Source organism: Grus americana, chromosome 4 (assembly GCF_028858705.1).
Source record: "Grus americana isolate bGruAme1 chromosome 4, bGruAme1.mat, whole genome shotgun sequence".
Taxonomy (NCBI): Eukaryota; Metazoa; Chordata; class Aves; order Gruiformes; family Gruidae; genus Grus; species Grus americana.
Window position 1 is genome coordinate 16941001 of NC_072855.1, and position 18711 is coordinate 16959711.

General features: G+C 40.3%; 1 protein-coding gene across 5 annotated transcripts in view; it reads right to left on the reverse strand.

The window, feature by feature from the left end:
• Window positions 1-9726: 9726 nt before the first annotated feature.
• Window positions 9727-18711, reverse strand: part of TAPT1 (transmembrane anterior posterior transformation 1) — a 50407-nt gene continuing 41422 nt past the window's right edge. For 3 of the 5 annotated variants that reach the window (XM_054823140.1, XM_054823135.1, XM_054823136.1), the window contains 2 exons: window positions 14542-14702; window positions 9727-11882 (listed from right to left, as the gene is read on the reverse strand). In XM_054823140.1, the coding sequence (XP_054679115.1) occupies window positions 11653-11882; window positions 14542-14702 (391 nt within the window). In that variant the 3' untranslated portion in view covers window positions 9727-11652. Of the gene's footprint in view, window positions 11883-13006; window positions 13080-14541; window positions 14703-18711 lie in introns of all 5 variants that reach the window. The other 2 variants (XM_054823138.1, XM_054823137.1) reach the window with 2 other exon arrangements.

Consider the following 18711-nt stretch of genomic DNA (forward strand, 5'->3'; position numbering starts at 1 on the left):
GAGCTGCCCCATATAATTTTGAAGATTTTTGTAAATTGCAATGCCCTGGAAATTGCTATGATTTGCCTTAAAAAGACGCTATGGGGTGGATTTTGTGAGGTTTTGTTTTGGGGTTTTGTTTGGGGTTCTTTTGTTTTTTAAACAAGTATGTGATTTTAGGGTTTTTTCATTAGATGTTATAGACGAGAGTGGGGTCTTTACACTAAATTAGCGCTGTATAAAATACATTCATCGCATAGGAAACCTGTCAGGGTGAAGTATGTCTCTCTGATTCTTCGTGGTCTGCTGGTATTCCACTGAGAGTACAGGCTCAGAGACTTAACTTCTTGCCTGAAGTATTTTATTTCAATTCTCATCCAAAAATATAACATCAAAATCTTTGACACCTCACTGGAAGTGTAAATGTAAAGATTATAGAAGTGCAAAGGAAATCGGGCAAAGCTTGCACCTTTCATCTCTCCTTCACAGTGCTACATGCAGGATTTCATGTCAAGACAGTGACATTGTAAGTGGAGCCGATATTGCATCATAATTGCCTGCTCCAGGTCTTGGAAAAAAGTGACTTTTGATTATCTGTAATCAAAGCATCGGGGTCCCAAAGCAAAACCATTAATCCATATTTATGGCTATTACACCTTAATAAAGAGAAGTGACAATCTCAACAGAATATGCAAGAGATTCATTTTCTAAAAGTATTCAGATGCCTAAATAAAATTTCTTAGCATCTAAATCCTTTTAAAGTCTAGCTCAGACTCAGTGCAGTTGGCCATGCTGCTACATGGGAAATGTCCAAAGTTTATGCTGACAGAGACGACATAATTAAAGATTTGCTTAATCAACTATAAGATACATTAATAGCAGCATAACATGGAAAGTAAATCATTATTTTGTTGTTTTTGTTCCCAGCAAAGCCTTGACAGGAGGCCTGCTTCCACTCTTGGGGATGACACTTCAAAGGCGCAAACAAATTATGGAGAGTCTAGAGGAAAGAACGTTAAGCTACTTTAGTCTAGAAACAAAAGATGATCAAGAAGAGGCATGATGAGAGTCTTCCATTAAAAATACTGTTATGAAGAAAGTGATTCATTGCTCGCTCTATCTGCTAGGGTAAGGAGAAAGGAAATGAACATATTGCAGGCTTTCTCTGCTTCCTCTCTTAACAGGTAGCCACCAGATTAAAGATGATTTAAATTGCTGATCCAATATCCTGCCAGCAAGTAAGGATTCGCTCCTTGTTGCGGAAAATAATAGATGCCTTGCCAAAAAACCATTTCACAGTCATCACTGCAAGGAAAAAACAGCAGGGACTGGTGGACTTTCAGCTGGGTGCGATAGAAGGGCTCCTGCCCAGGAGATGGGGCCTCTGTCAGCACCCAAGCCTCAAAGAGCAGCCGAGAGTCACGCACCAAGTGACCCTAGCTGCTCGACTAAGATCCTTTCAAGAAAGGCTTGGACAGGAGAGAAAGCAGTAGCGATGTTGCTCTAGACTTGTGAATCGTAATCCTTCTGCTCAAGGATCAGGTGGAACCAAATGCTTCCTGGGGATGAGCGCACAGATGATGTTTCCAGGATGGCTTTGTCACCCTCAGCCATGGGGTGATGTTGTGTGAGCTGTTGAGGAAGATGGGAATCCTCTTGATGAGGAAAGCCTCTTTGCCTGCCAGCTTTCCAGGATGGGAAGACTTTAAGTAAGATTCGGGAGGAAAAGAGTAGCACGAGCCCATTGGTAAGCAATAACAGCTCGATCTCCACTAAAGTCTAAGGACCAGAACAAATCAGGTCGTTACTGTAAATCCAAGGGAAGGACAGGAGGGGAATGGGGGAATCCCTCCACTGAACATGTTAGATGCCTGAATACTGCCCGAGCGGCACGCTGCTCCCTCTCCCAAAGCCAGCAGAGGACAGGGAGCAGAGGGGGGCAGAGCAGCAGCCCTCACCCTGTGTTTGAGGGTCATGGTGGGACACTGCCTTGCCTGGCTGACTTTGACAGGACTTTGCTTTCTTGTGTGTCATGTTAGGACATCGCAAGACACTTTAAAGGTTTATTTCATTTCTTCCCTATTCCTCCTTAACGTCCTTTGATACATAGCGATTCTGGTGATAGGTTAGCACTTTCCTCCTTTTATCCCTATAGGTGCTTGAAGGCACAGTTAGGCTTTGCACAACACATTATGAGAGCTTACGAGACTCATATCAACCTTCTTTGTGGGAACACAACACGAAGACAAAACACAGCAGTACAAAGGCACCATTCCCCCCACCAGCAGTTTCATGGGGACTCGTAGGGATCCTGGCACATCAGTACAGAGATACGTGAGATTTTTCACTCAGCTTAGGTCTTATCCTGGGCACCAAAACAAAAAACTCCAAAAAGCGACTAACAAGAGTTGTTAGCGGTTTTCTTGTGATTTAAAAGAGCAATCTTTAGAACGGGGAAAAAGGAAACGATAGATCAAACCAACTGCAATCTTCCAGAATTTTTCTGGGCAAGTAATCAGATTTGGGTTTTGTTCTTTTTAGTGCTTGAAGAGTAGCATGATGATGAATGAAAGCCAACATGAATGTGTCAGATCATTTTAAACCAGCGCATTTCCCTTTGACAGCCTAATACACCATAAGGTGAGAAGCAGCAGATATCACATATGTCGATTTTCATGAGGCTTTTGATACTCGCTCACATGATATTCTCAAACTAAGGAAACATGGTACAGAATGAAATTGCTTGGAGCAGTTGACAAAGCTTGTTGGGAAATCCTGCTTGGGGAGTTTTTATCACAAGTTCATCCTCACGGAGCACTATGATTCTGCAGAAGTTTCTTCATGCTCCATTGGCATTCAGCGGTTTTAATCGGTAGCATTGTGCTGGTGCCAGAGGAAGGTAGAGGGGCTGTGAATACACTACACCACAGGAGTTCAAAACAAACTTGACTAACAGAAACAGATGGTAAAAATATCAAACCGAAGCTGCTCTAATACAGGATTTTACATTGTGGCAGCGCTGCACCACAGCACAAGTACAGGCTTGGGAACAATTAGGCAGTTTCCATAGAAAGTACATAGATCTCGCAGCGCATTCAGACTCTCCTGGGTCCGAAGCAGCATCCTGTTTTTGAGAGGTAAATCCCATACCAGGATATGGCAACTAAAAGCTGACTGATGTAATCCTCGGGCTCAGCTCAGCTGGGTAGGAAGGCATCGGCTGAGTTCTGTGCCCAGGACGAGCGTGGGGCAAGCTGTCCGCACAAAGAGAAGCTGAACTCATTGGGGTGGTTTAGCAAAGGAGCCTGAGGGGAAACATGAAGCAGTCTCAGCTGCCGAGGACGTGAGAGAGAGAGGGAGGGAGGAAGATGTGAAATTTATTCTTCATGCCCAGGATGGACAAAGAGTAAGGGGGGTTAAATTTCAGTAAGGAAGAATTAAAACAGTAGGAAGCTTTCCACAGGTAATAACAGCATTTGCAGTGTACATATTTACTGTTCAAGAAGGTTGTGAAGCGTCTGTCATTTAAGATTGACGAAGATGTTAAGCAAATATTTCTCAGGAGGTACATGAATTGGACGCTGCATTGGTCAGGACCTGAGCTAGAATAAGTAGCTCTGTCTGGCCTCTGATACTGTGAAACAGGCTTGATTAACAAGGTTAAAAAAAATAAAAATAGGCAAGTAAAACAGGCAAGTGCAGCAGTGAGTACTGGAACAAAGCAGGCAGAAACCAGCTGAGCAGCGCAGAGGACAAACCTCAGCCCTGGCATCAAGCTGCTCTCCACTGCTCTTGTGGGAGGGAACCCAGCCACCAGTGCTGGGCTACGTGATGAGCACCAACACAGAGGAACGAGGAAATGACAGCAGAATAAAACCAGAAAGATCCAAATCATGACACTGGCCTCCCAAAATACTCTATCTGCTCTAGCCTAGTGTGCTGGACCATCCTCCCTGATTCTGTGTACGTTTTGTGTATGTATGGTCTAATAAGGCAAGTAGCTTAAAAAGGTCCAGTAGTGGAAGGGCTGGAGCTGCTGTACTCGTAGGGTAACTCTTACAAAAGCCTCCTTTGCCTTCCACAAGGCACTGGCCGGAGCTCAGATGTTCTTACCCCCACCTCCCACAGTGTATGTCAGGCTGCTACATGCCCACACACAAACCCACCCTACTTTACATGGGGCAAGCGGAACAAAGCCCATCTGCCTTCTTCCTGTGTCAGTCAAATCACACCATCATCATCATCATCATCATCACCACCACACCATCTCTCCCCCCTCCCCATGGTGCTCAGCAGTCAGCTCTGAGACACAAGAGAGGTCTCTATAAGTGATTCTCTCTGGATGCAGGTGTACCGTTTACTTATTACAACATGAGGTCAAGTAGGAAACTGCTGTATCGTGATACAAAGGTGCATTATTTACAGTTACAAAGGGGGCTTTGACAAAGGCCTCCATTTTCAGCTGTGTTCTCTACGTGCGATCTACACCCAGGAAAGCCTGTCAGAGTTCACATCAGGCCATAGCCTCACCTTGGTGCCAATCAGCAGAGGGAAAGCATACCTGGCCCAATTCCTGAGCGGCGTAACAAAGGAGAGGAAATATCTGCTCTTATAAAGTGCCCAAAGCCAGGTCCCCTCCTCCCCCCCCAGCTCAGTGAGTCAAGGATTACACCCATCCATGAACAGGGGGTTTGTTTTCATCTACACATTCAGATCTTGCTTTACAAGGGCTTCTCATCTGGTATCTCAGAAAATGCTGCTCAAAGGAAGACCTTCCCCAAGTCCTCAGCATGTACCTTTGCAGAGGGAACTACGTGCTTTGAAGCCCCGTGTCCAGCCAGGGGAACAAAAGCACCCAGCAACTAGTGTTGCAGCTGAATTTCGTTCAGGGACTGTTCCGTTGACTTGAAGGAACTAGGCTGACAGTCAAAGTGACAAAATGGCACAGCTTAGGAGCGCAGAATGACAGTGAAAGAAGAATTTACACGGCACTTTGTCCCTACCCTGTGAACATGTACAAATGCTTCTCTGGAAACGTGCACCCAAATGCACGTCATTCCTACTGTTATACTTCATCTATGAAGCTCTGCATTTCAGGGGCTATTTTCAAACATTTCATTTTTTTTCCCACCGGTTGAAGTTATTTATCAGCCTCCTCCTCTTTTTTTTTTAAATAAATAAAATCATTCTTTGTAGATCATTAGCAACCATATGAACGACACAGGCTTCCAAAGCCCCAGTCTGCTGAGCATTACCCCACGGTGGGCAGGAGGAGAAAATCACTGATTATTTTTTCTGTGAGAAACACTCCTGAACAATTTCTCTTCAAGACACTGGGAAAGACTTTCAAATGCTCCACAACATGCTAAACAGAATTAGCAGGATTCACGTGGCTTTTAGGCCACAGCTTCTCATTAATTAGGATATCTGGTTTGTAGCCGTTGCAGGATTATATTTGAAGGTTACCAGGTGTCCTCAGACTCCTATTACCCACGAGTGAAATCATAACACTGATAATTTGATACCCACATCACTATTCACCACAGGCTGTCGACAGCTACTTGGAATATTATGCAAACCCAAAGCCAGCAATTATCTTTAGAGGAAGAAAAGGTAATTACTATAAAAATAAGACAACCAACATTTTTTAATAGTCCAAGAGCTATTCCCTTCTCAAGTTAAATTTCAGTGAGAATATTTTCCTCTACAGACAAGATTTATTCAGTCTTTTTTTTAAAAAAAAAAAAAAAGCTGCAGATTATGGCCTGGGTGAACACTAGAATAACCAGCGAAAATGTGACATATCCAAAATGACAGCAAGGAGAACAGATTAAAACCTAGCTCCTTTCTTTGGTGTTTAAAATGTAAGGAGAATTTACAGGTAAACGGTAAGACTTGTAAACTGAGTATACTGTGCATTGTGTCTTACTCACTGTGTTCCTCCTGCACTCATGGACTGCTCACACCAGAGATAAACGAGAGATTATCTTGCTCCCTACAGTGGTTATGTGAAACTAAAGATCTTATATTTTTGTTTCTTAGGGTTTGTAGTTTGGTTAGAACATCAAGAGCTCAGGCCCCTCAGGACAAAAATCTACATTACTGAAAATTGAATTACTGGAATTTTAATGCTTTAGAAACTAAATTTGTCAAATCAATTAAATAAATAGCAATAAAAGAAATGACACATGTATCCAGACCAAACGCTGAAACTTCCCTCATGCAATTTGCCCTTTTGAACATCAGATGTACAAAGCAGGTAAATCAATTCCACAAAATTGCACAGGTTCCATTAGCAGAACATCTACTGTAAAGAATCGCTTATTAAATATACACCGGGGCTTTGGTCCTTGCTTTTAAGAAATGAAGGTCTAGCCAAAAAACTAGCTAAAGAATTTACTCCTGCTTGCATGGAGGCAAAATACAGTCACTAAATGGCAGAATAAGCACCACAGACCGTTACCTCAGATGGAGTGGAATTTACTCTCCCTCTCCAATGCCACAGTCATTTTAAGGACAATTCAGATTTTCAGATGAGCCTAATAGATGAATTCTCTGCTACTGTATGAAGGACATTGTCTCAAATCAGTAGCTGGTGCCACGCGTCAATGCAAGGTTCACTTTCGTTACAGCTACGCCTTGCAGGAGTCCGAAGGGCAGAAAGCATTAACTGACCCGAAAACAAGGTCCCACAGCTTTGAAGTTAGATACGTATACATCTGATACCCCAAGAGCAGTCTCCAGAAGAGACTAGCTTAGCACGGCTCCTGCTGCCTTGGCTATAGAAAGAAGTTGGCTGACGGCTATACTGCTGCCTTTAACAAGAATGTCAAGTTCAAACCAAATCAGCAGGAAAATTTTGGACTGGCAGTCAGTCCTGTCACCAGGATCATAGTTGCTAGCATCAACTCAAATACCTTCCCATTTTCATTTGGTGTACAGAGCCTAACTATGTACTGCCCGGTGCTGGATTTTAAGTTTCATTGCCGCAACCCCCAGTAAATTAGAGGCATCGCTTCCCACAATTCCCCAATTCCACTTCTCTGAAATACCAATTTTAAACTGTCAGCATCAAACAAGTGATTCCTGAGCTACCTTGACAATTTATTTTCAACAGGAACAGGGGACAGAAGCATCCATCAGGACTGAGCATCACAGGAACGTATGCCTCCTGACATTCAAAGTACTCAACGTACACTGAAATTTCTTACTCCTTTTGTCCAACAAACCAAGTATGGATGGGAAGGAGCAACACCAACGTAAAACCTGAGCCTTCCCTGAACACCAGAAATTGGTCTATTAAAAATATACTTACCTTGCAACATTGCTCTCGTACCACTGATCTGAGATTAGTAAGCAATTTCTGATATAAAAACGTAGAAGTAGTAAATGCAATCTAACGTCTAGTACATGCAATGTGTTTGCCTATTCAATACAGGATTTATTTAGCAAAGTTTACAACAGAACTGCACCAAAGTCACCCTAAAAAACTTAGAACCCAAGGTAGTGCTGCTGCAACCCCCAACTCTGTACTCACAAAGAATCGACGCCTTTCCCTCTCCCTCCCTCCCCCCGGAAGCTCAACACTTCCTGCGGTTCGGCTGTAAGACAGAATGGCCTCCAATCCAGAGTGAAACCTCGGCTCTGCTTGACAGCATTACGCTCCTACAAAGTAGCAATGAATGGAAGAAATGACAGCCTGCACAGCCTAAAAGAGTAGCTGTGAGTTGCAGGTGGGCAGCGTATTTACAATAAGGGCACATTTTAAAATAGTCTATTTCATTGCAAACATGATAATAGTGTTTTGATCAAAACTGAGAAATATTTTAAAAACCTATTAGCATTTTGGATTTTCCTGTTATTAGAGCTGCGAGCTTACTAAAGAGTGTTCTTTGGTGTTAAATATTAACGATCCTTCTCACAACTCCTCTGTTGGCAGCATTTTTTCTAAATCAGAGCATAACAGATACTGAAGTCCTAAAAAAGTCTAGCTAGGCTCTGCCTTAGTTGGCATGGCCGATGAAAGATACTGTTCTCCTAGAGAGGAGGACACACAGAAATGACACAGTAGGTGTTTCTGACAGCCTAAGCTAAGTCTCCTACCACTACGTACAGAAAGACTTCCTTGAGATAAAGGTGGTCCCACTGCACCGCTTTCACAGTTTGTTCCAGCCCCCTTTGCAAGCTGCTTAGTGCTTACACACAGTTATTTGCTTCATGGGAGTCAGCACAATGAACACAATCCAAATTTCTAAGAGCGAGCAATTACTCTGAAGTTGTAAGAGCAAACTTTGTTTAGTAATTGTGAAGAGCGTTTCTGAAGCCATGAGGACCCAAGACTGACACAGTTGGTACAACTCCTAGTTTACTCACAGTGGAGTAGCCCTGTTCGTAAGACGAAATGCCACAATGTTTCAGGAGTCTCACAGAGTCTGATTACATTTGTGCTATAATTTAAGTTGCATTCATCCTTGCTTGCCACCACCATTCACAATCGTAGCCCAAGAGCTGAGCTGGTGTAGCAACCACAACTGGGCAAATACTGGCTTTAACAAGTGACTGTAAAAACTATGCTGACTTACCAAAACTGACTTCCAAATGAATAATTAGAATATAGAAAATTTTGCACTAAAAAAGCCCAAACAAGGCAAATTCGAAAAGTGTCAACAAACTCACTCTAAGTTAAGCAGCAAGTAAATTAACAGTGTACTTGTGACTGTAAAACTACTTTGCTTGAGGGGAAATTCTGTTTGGCTGATGAACATCTGAAAGGCTTCAAAAGATTAAGTAATCTTATGGAAAACATGGTTGTTCCTTAATGCTCCCGTAATGAGTAATACTAATTATGAATATACACCATACTCGGTGTGAGCTTTTGGAATTATTTTGGCACCTGTGACTTCAGTTGAAATATCACCACTTGCATCAGAACTGGCTAGATTTTGGGTTTGGAGGAATTTATTAATTGAAGAACTCAATTTATTCACTGCTTAACCTCCAATGCTCTTACTTATCTTACTGTTAAGACAGCAGCTTTTCAAGAAAACCTGAAGAAATAAAGAACTGCATCTATAGATGATGGTCTTGTTTTTTTGTTGTTGTTGTTTTGTGGTTTGTTCACCCCCACACTCCAGCCACCTCTAGAGTTCTGAGAGAATCACCCAGGGTCAGAGATGAAGTGGTGACATTTCATTAAAGATGCACTGTCGATACTCAAGGAATCCCTACTGATCCCAAACAAGAACCTAAGGACAATTAGAGAGATTGGAGAAAAAGAAAAGGAAATTTCATGCCCAGCCGGGCCCCTACCAGCCTTTCAGCATGTTTAAGGGGAAGAGCTGCACTTGCAATGCCTCCGTTACTGTCATGCGCGCAGTGAAGGATTTGCCGGAGCTTACACTGCAGTTACATTTGGCTTTGCTGTGCAGGTGTAACTAGTCCAATTGTAGTAACCGACCACAGAAATTACAACTCCCTTCAGACATATTTTTTCATTTACATGGGTTTTGCCTTTAAAAAACAAAGTAGTAGTAGGCTGGCATCAATACCTTCTTCCTACAAGAGGGAATAACCAACTGCTACAGAAATAGATCAGAAGTAAGGCTACTGATAACCCAGTTCTTACACATTTGTATCCCACATTTGCAAGAATCTTACTTTATGGAAGTTGGAATTTAATGCAGTAAATACATTGCAAGTTCACCAACTCTGAATATGAAGAAAGAAATGTTGACGCTGTACTTTTCCTTTTTTAAACAAATATTACAAAATTGAATTTTATTGAGTTTCACACAAGATGCACTTATAAAATTGATACAGAATGTCATTCAACAGAAAAAATATGAAAGCAATTCCAAGCTTCCTTTAGCAACTGCTAAATAATTCAAAAATAAGATACAGCAAATTGACAGATAATCTGAATTTCAATGTGTGAATGTCTCCAATTAGTATAAAATACATCAAAAATTAAAGAATTTCAGATTTTTCCCCAGCACAAGTCCTCTTCTTTTTACTGTCGTCCCTGAACCATAACCACAGATTTTGGCCGTGACTCCAGCTACTCTTGATGGGAGAGGAAAGGCTGAAAGACTGCAGCAAGAAGTTCCCACCAAAGCAGACCACGCTAACCTGTACGGCAAAGCCATCTCATCACCAAGCCTGCTCAGATACATGGTAACTCTTATCCAACTGTCTCCATTTGCTATATTATTAGTCCTGCAAGTTTCAGGGATTAGCATATACATTAAACTTTCACATGTTCATAAACCAAATACACTTCGGCTTTCCCCACTCTGACAAATTATGAAATTAGCAAAGAGCAAATTTTGTCTTCATTTGTTCAGCACTGAAGTACTTTTTCAATACCTTCCCTTGGAAAGTGAAACTGGTGCTTACTTAAATATCCGAAAGGCATTTGAAATTAATGCTGTCTTCTAACAACAATGTATGAAGAATTTATCGTTACCTAAAGGGTCTCTTCTGAAACAAGTCTCCAGCCTAAGTTTTGAGCTCAAATTTATTCCATTCTTGGTCTGAGGATTCCCAACCAACTTTCACCAGTTCTTCCACAATTGCATCTCACACTAGAAATTAAGATGCTTTGTAATGCTTAAATGTTCTTTATAGATCTAGTCCCATCTGCTTAAGTTTGGCTAAAACCAACCAATTAAAATGGATAATTCCGATTTGATTGTCAGTATAAGCTTTTACAGGCATGTTCTCAGGCAAGTTAATACACAGATGTCATTCTTATCAGAGTTAAACCCAAAATGCAGTGTTCTTACATACATACAGTTCTAACACAAAAGTTGCTTGCTGCCAATTAACACTGCCTTTCCTCAACATATAGAAGTGCCCCTTTATTATTTTTTCCTACAGCAACAAAAACTCCTCAGCTTTTAAAAATAATTTTATAAATAATCTGCCTTGCAGGACATACAACACAAGAAATGATTATGCTTCATATTTGCCCAGTTAAGCAGAACCTTCATCACTGTGGTCTTTCCTTGGTGTTTAGTATTTAGATAAAATAGTATGCAGTAAGTCTTTCATTTAAAGGCAAAATTTTATTCTGATTACAAGATTTTCAAGATACATCTTGAAAAGATTTTTGTTGACAAGAATAACTATCTTGACTTACTGTTTTATGTATCAATGCTTTATACGTTTGTTGATACAAGCACAAGTTTTGAATTCTGCTTGAAGACGTTTAATAAAACAGGTAACTGGAAAGGCAAGCTTCCGGTCAAGTTGTCATACATTTCCAGGAATATCCTTACACTGGAGGAACCTTCATGAAAAGTAGTATGTTCTGGAAGCATGGTTTCATAACGCAGAACAGGATAATGCTTTTTTTCCAGTCTATTTTCCAGAAAAGTCATACTGCAGCTCTGCCACCAGGCTAGAGATTCATGATCCACCACATTTTCCAAGAGGCAAGTTAAAGATCACTTACTTGACCTGACCAGATACCAAGCCAAGTTACTTGTAGAAAGAAATTAATATTTTTTGCCATTAATAATTTAAGTTTTTAAATAAATATTTATGTGCCTTTTTTGGCAATTGTCCATTCTGGTAGCATCTGCTGTCCCAACAGCTCAGTATCCTTAGCACATTGATTTAAAAAAAAACAAAACAAAACAAAACCAAACAAACAACAAAACCCCAAAAATCTTAGTCAATTCTGTTTCCACAAATAGTAAACCTGTCTATCTCCAACAAGTCTTTCTTTGAAGACCTGTGTTTTAATTCTGAACTGTCTTGGCTTATATCTTTTTCTTCTCCATCAGGAGTTGTCAGAAATTGATCAGAATTGCTTGTTACAAGTAAAGACGGCGTATTCTCCTTCTGATGCACAGGCTGACTGGTAACTGATGTAGATCCATTTTCATCTGTGGAAATTCCTGTTGGAACAGTAAACAATTACAAAGATAATAATGAATTTAACACAGTCATACAGATGCATCTCTGACGTCCAGACTCATCCAAAGCTGTCCTGAAAAAGCATATTCATCAAGTCAGCAGAAGCAACAGAAGAATGCTTTGTGGAAGCCACTACTACTTCTTAGTTTTACCGTAACAGATTTCCTCTTCTAATTTGGTAGAGCGATAGAAAACGAATTCTACAGAAGTTCAGATGAGAAGCAAGAGGATAAGCAGCAGATGTTAAAAAATACACTGCACTCTTCCGGTTTACATACCAATACAGTCAATTTTGTTGGCTTAGGCAAAAAGATTTTGGACAGTTGTCATGTGAATCACACAAATATTTTCTACTGAAATGAAGAAAAGGCATCTCTGTAGCAGGAACTAGATGTGCCTAATCCTCTACACACGTACAATAAACGTGGCTTCTCTAGGGATAGCTAATAAATGATTCATGCACCACTACACACTTAATAGTACTGGCTCCTAAAGCAGTTCTATTAAAGGTGTCTATTTTTATTCCTGCCTCTTACTTCAGTGGAACTGAACACTGGCTCCATTAAGCTAAGATATTTCTACGTAATATTCATGTATTGTTTCCACAATTTGTTAAACTTTTAAAGAATTAAAATGCACGAGCAAATGACAAGGAAATTATTTTTTCTTATTTACTATCTCCTCATAAAGACTGAGTTATAGTTTCTAAAGGAATCTGAAAAAAATCTGATGTGGAGAGTACTGCAGACCAGCCCAAAGGAACATTATTTGTCAGAAAGGCAGCACTATCCAAAAACTTCTTTCATATCTCATCTCTTCACAGTATACTATCTACTACTTGAAGGTACAGGGATTACCATCTTATGCACATCAAAGGTACTAAACTTGCATCGAGAAAGGAGACAAGTAATGCTAATTGTAGAACTTTGTTACAAAGGTAAGTATTTTCTAAGCCAGCAGCTTCCAGAGAAAGCTGGTCAGCTACTAAATGATTATCAGTAATTAGAACTTCCATCCCTTAAGAGCAAGTATGAAATTTTCTCCTTCAAAATTTTAAACTGTTTCTGGATGAGGCAGAAACTCTTAGGAAAATAAAATGACTTACATTATAAGCTGATAGAAAGTAGACCAGATTAATACCCTCACCTTCATTCTAGTAAGACATGGGTTGAGAAACTCTATTTAAAAAAAACCAACAACTAAGTGGGGCACAGGGATTAACTAATTGCAGAGCCCAGCAGTAATAATGCAGACACACAGAAACTGGAAAGGTAAAGGTAAAATCATTCTTTCACATAACTGAGGTTTCTAGTAAATAAAGAGCTGTTAGAAGGTATAGAAAACCCTGAAACACTTAAAAACTGAGCTTTTTCATCACTGATGGAAGTTAAGAATATTCTAAGTAACATCGGGAAAGGCTTTTTCATAGCTACTTTTCAATCAAAATCTTGCCATTTGAGGAAATAAGCATCTCTCCTGACTGACCTGGTAAAATTGCTGCTGCTTCAGCTAAAAATAGTCTTCAGGATTTATTTACTCTAAGAGTCAATCTAAGTAAGTATGACTTATTAAGTCTCATATCCAAGAGTAGTACTAGGATGTTTAATTAAAACATTATCATTTTAATAGTCATCTAATGAAATGCAAAAGACATTCAGACCAATTCACATTACATTCTTTCATGATGAAACTAAAGCAACTCTATGAATTTAAGCTATTTAAAAAGAAACGTGTGCACCAAGTTTCTGCACGATGTGATTTGACACAGGTGAGATACAGAGATTTATGACTGAAACTACTAGTGCTGGCGAGACACTATGACGACTAACAAGCACCTTACATTTCAAGCTGTTCAAGTCTTTGGCAAGCAATAGAGTGAACACAATAAAAGCCTCACTGTTAAGTTCTCTAGGGCTCTCATTGAGCTCTTCACAGAGGAAGACATACAATCCAAATCAGTTGACTGGAACAATGAAGGTTTCTGTTTCCTTCTATAACGTGTCACAGGAATATAATAATGCCCCATTCCAATTATGTATTAACCGCTCACACTGAGGAGAAAAATCATACTTCACAGACTTGAAATGAAGAAAGTAGAGACCAGCTGAAATTCCTATTTGGATTTCACAAAGCTTATCATGAATGTGTTTATGACAACTACAAGCAATTATACCTGTTGTGTGCCATGTTTTACATTAATCTCCGTAAGAAATGCACACATTGCTTCCTTCTTAAACTTCAGCACTGCCAGACACAATGTGTAAATATTTACTTAATTGTGTAGTGACATGGCAGAGGGGGTTGGACTAGACGATCTATAAAGGTCCCTTCCAACCCAAACCATTCCCTGATTGTGATTTTTCAAGCAAAACTGTGCTACTGTTCTGATGTTTCTATCACCTCCGCACATCAGGGTGGGATCTTATCAGAGAGATGAGCATTTCTAACCAAAAGGAGATGCATGAACTAAAAGCAATAAATTCTATTACATTTACAGACTTGTGCTCACAGCTGTGATATGGTACAATTAAGGTCCCGCAACAGGGTTACTATGCAGCAATGTCATACATCTGGTTAATCAATTTAGTTTGAAAGCAATTTTTGTTACAGTTGAAAACAAAACAAGGCAGTTAGCCTTACCTTGGTTAGATTTAAACATGCTTTGCTGTTTGCCAGACGGCTTCCCTGGAGTGGCAGTCAGAACAGGATTAAATAATTTCTCCTCCATTTTTGCCTCCTTTACATATTGACATGATTTCCCCAGCAACACAATACTGTTAAGGACTTTTAGAGATATTAACCTAAAAAAAAAATAAAAAATTGTTTACTTATTTGCATTAGCATATTAAAATAATTGCATATTATTTATACTGAAATTATTCACATTAAAATAACTGAATATGGTTACTGCTGTCTTGGAAGGATCAGCTAACAAATTAAATCCCTTCGATAGCAAGATCAAAAGGTAATTTCCTTTTCCTAAGAATTTGTTTCAGATTCAATGCTTTTTCTTTTTTGTTTTTTTTCAGAAGGCATCTAGAGAAAAACATCAAGTTTTATCATAGGTTAACAAAAGGACTACAAGGACAGTTAAGCAGCCATTTAATACCTGAAATATTTAAACACAGAACTAAAAAGGGCCTTCAACAGTGCAAGTCCAAATTAAATGCAATACTGTACTGTTAAAACTTCAGTGTGCCCAGCCAAGGACCACTAGTGGACTTTGAACCACAAGAAAGTAAGTATCTAGCTTTCACAAATTACAGGCTAATCATAAAAAGTCCCTCTTCACATCAGAAAAGACAGTCCATAAAACTCAATGAATCCAAAGAGGCAGCACTGCATTACCATCATAGCACAGTCCAGTTGATGGAAAATTCCTTTTCTATTATCACTAATTTGCAGCACAAATGTCAGCCAGTCATTGAAGTCCTTCTTATACCTGTCTTCTCATTTGAAGGACAGCAAGGTCTCATCTACCATCAAGTGCTTTTAGATTTACAAGTCAAACGAGCTTTGTAAAATCTAAGTTCCATTACTAGTATTACACGACATGCAGACCAACATGGAGACCAGTGATGAGTGGCGTTCCTCAGGGGTCAGTACTGGGACTGGCACTGTTTCAACATCTTTGTCAGCGACACAGACAATGGGATTGAGTGCACCCTCAGCAAGTCTGCTAACGACACCAAGCTGTGTGGTATGGCTGACACACTGGAGGGAAGGGATGCTATCTAGAGGGACCCTGACAGGCTTGAGAGGTACATCCATGCAAAACTCAGGAAGTTCAACAAGGCCAAGTGCAAGGTCATGCACATGGGTCAGGGCAATCCCAAGCACAACTACAGGCCGGGCAGAGAATGGATTGAGAGCAGCCCTGAGGAGGACTTGGGGGTGTTGGTGGACGAGAAGCTCAACATGAGCCAACCGTATCCTGGGCTGCATCAAAAGAAACATGGCCAGCAGGTCAATGGAGGTGATTCTGCCCCTCTACTCTGCTCTTGTGAGACGCCCACCCTGGACTACTGAGTCCAGCTTTGGGGTCATAGAATCATAGAATGGTTTGGGTTGGAAGAAACCTCAAAGATCATCTAGTTCCAACCCCCCTGTTATGGGTCCCCAGTACAAGAGAGACATGGAACTGTTGGAGGAAGTCCAGAGGAGGGCCACAAAGACCTCATCAGAGGGCTGGAGCACCTCTCCTACGAAGACAGGCTATGAAGAGAGTTGGGGTTGTTCAGCCTGGAGAAGAGAAGGCTCCAGGGAGACCTTAATAGCAGCCTTCCAGTACCTAAAGGGGGCCTACAAGAAAGCTGGAAAGGGACTGTTTACAAGGGCATGGAGTAATAGGACAAGGGGGAATGGCCTTAAGCTGAAAAAGAGGAGATTTAGATGAGATATTAGGAAGAAATGCTTCACTGTGAGTGTGGTGAGGCACTGGAATAGGTTGCCCAGAGAGGCTGTGGATACTCCCTCCCTGGAAGTGTTCAAGGCCAGGTTGGATGGGGCTTTGGGCAACCTGGTGTAGTGGAGGGTGTTCCTGCTCATGGCAGGGGGGTTGGAACTGGATATCTTCGAGATCCCTTTCAGCTCAAACCATTCTATGACTCTATGTCCACTCCAGAGGTGAAAGCAGAGGTGAAGGCTCAGTACAGAGCAAGGAAATAGCGATAATTCTCTGAAGGATGAATATAAATATTCTTTATGCAAATCAACCTATGTAACAAAAGTGAACCAAATGCAGACTCTAAATTCATTCTCCACTCTCTGAAAATCTTTTTATTATGTACATCGCTAACAGACTAAAAAGAAGACTTGAAGTGGACATTCACAGATGAAAAATCCGTGGAGGGGGTCTAACTTGCTGAATTGTAAAGTGAGCCAAGCACACTTCAGCAGCAGCTTCACCATCTCTCACTGCATTAATGTAATCAGAACTTGTCAAACAGAAAAACAAAGTACAGTGCACTTTTAAGGGAATTTTATGTAATACATTTACTTGTAGAAGAAATTTATAGACATGACAGAATGAGCAGAGCAGACCACTTTCAGTACTCAGAAGAAACTGACATTTTAGTATCCAAGCAACTGCAAAGACGACACCATTTTATACGAGTTGAAAGCCATGATTCTCTACAATTTTATTAGGTTATTGGGACAGATTTTGTTTCTGAGAGTTGAGAAGCTATCCTCTATTTTTAATATGTTTTAGAGGGTTTTTTTCCTTACACTTTCTATGTAACATGCTTTTATTCTGAGAGATGTTTACAGCATAATTTAACTCTGATTTAATGAGATTAGAAGTTGAAAAGGCCATAAATCAACACTTTACTGTATCAGTTCCAGCTTCTCATGGAAAATTATGCAAGAGTTTCTAGCAATTCTTTTTTATTCTTTTCTGCCAGTCCACCCACTAACAACAATGTAAGTTTGCAGTTGTTCAAAATCCTAGAAGAAGAAAACTCAGGTCTCATATGCTGGGCAAGATTTTAATAGTATTAACAGTCATTAAGTATCAATACAAAACAATGTACTGTACATCATGGTCTCAATCCTTTGCTTGGTTAACTGTTTCAGATTTTATCACATTTCTTCTCATTTATCTATGCTACACTAATCAGATGAAAAGCTGAAATTTATGTTAAGAACACAAATTACTTGAAAGATACAAGAGATGAGTTAGCTCCAAAACTGGGATCATTGCAGATGTAAAAATCTGTTCTGACCTTTTAATAAGGACAAAATAAATCAAAATGTATTTACTCTTGTGACCTATGCCTTCGAAAAGCAGCATGTTTATCACATTACTTCCTCTTGCCCTTCATCCTCCAAGCCACAGAGACAGGGAAAAATCCAGGAGTGGAATGACAGATGTAAAGATATATTGGGGAAAAAGGAAAAACCACCGAGCAGAATGAAGGTGCTGAGCTTGGTATACCACAGCTTGAATGCAACGATCAGGGGCTAGTGCTTTCAGTTATATAGAGCTGGCTTTTGGGAGAACATGGGCACAGCATGTGGTATGCTGGGAAAGAAATCAAAGTATGGTGCACAGGAATACAGCTAACATTAACATTTGGTCTACACGCAACATCTCAAAATCCTAGTTATCTGACACTAAAGTGATGTACCGCTACATTGATACAAACCAGACACATCAGATCAAGTTCTACTTTTTTTGCAGATCAAAGTCACATTAGAGATAAGAGTCTACCTATTCATAAAAAATGTGGAGTAATCCCCTTTTTTTCATAAGGTATTGTAAAACAGCAACTTCCTCTCTTCCAGTGTACCTGCTGAACCACTCCCCCAGACCTAGATGTCTTTCACCTTCCAAGTCTTGCTGCCTTCAGTTACAAACATAACTTGGTAGGGCATTGGAAGAGATATTCCCACCATACCACAGGCAGGTTCCCTGTGCCGCAGCAATTTGAATCACTTCATTCTTTATGATCAGTTTTAGTAGGACTCTACTATCAATCAGTACTGAGAGACAACAAACGCTGACACAATTCAGTATGCAGCTTTCCCAGAAACTGGTCATGCCCATATAGCAAGTGACTCAAGACAGGGAAACTAGACTTGACTTAAAATACAACTAAACGCATCTCAGAAGTACGTATTGACTGGTGAGAAATTAAGGAAGACCCAAGTATAAACTGACTTGGCAATGAAGGGATACTTGCCAATCATTGGTTTTGGAAAACAAATTGCCACAGGACATTATATTCCTTAAGTAAGATTACTTACTAACCCCACCCTTCCCAGAAAGGTGAGCTTTGTATTTTCTCATATAGCAGTTTCCTAACA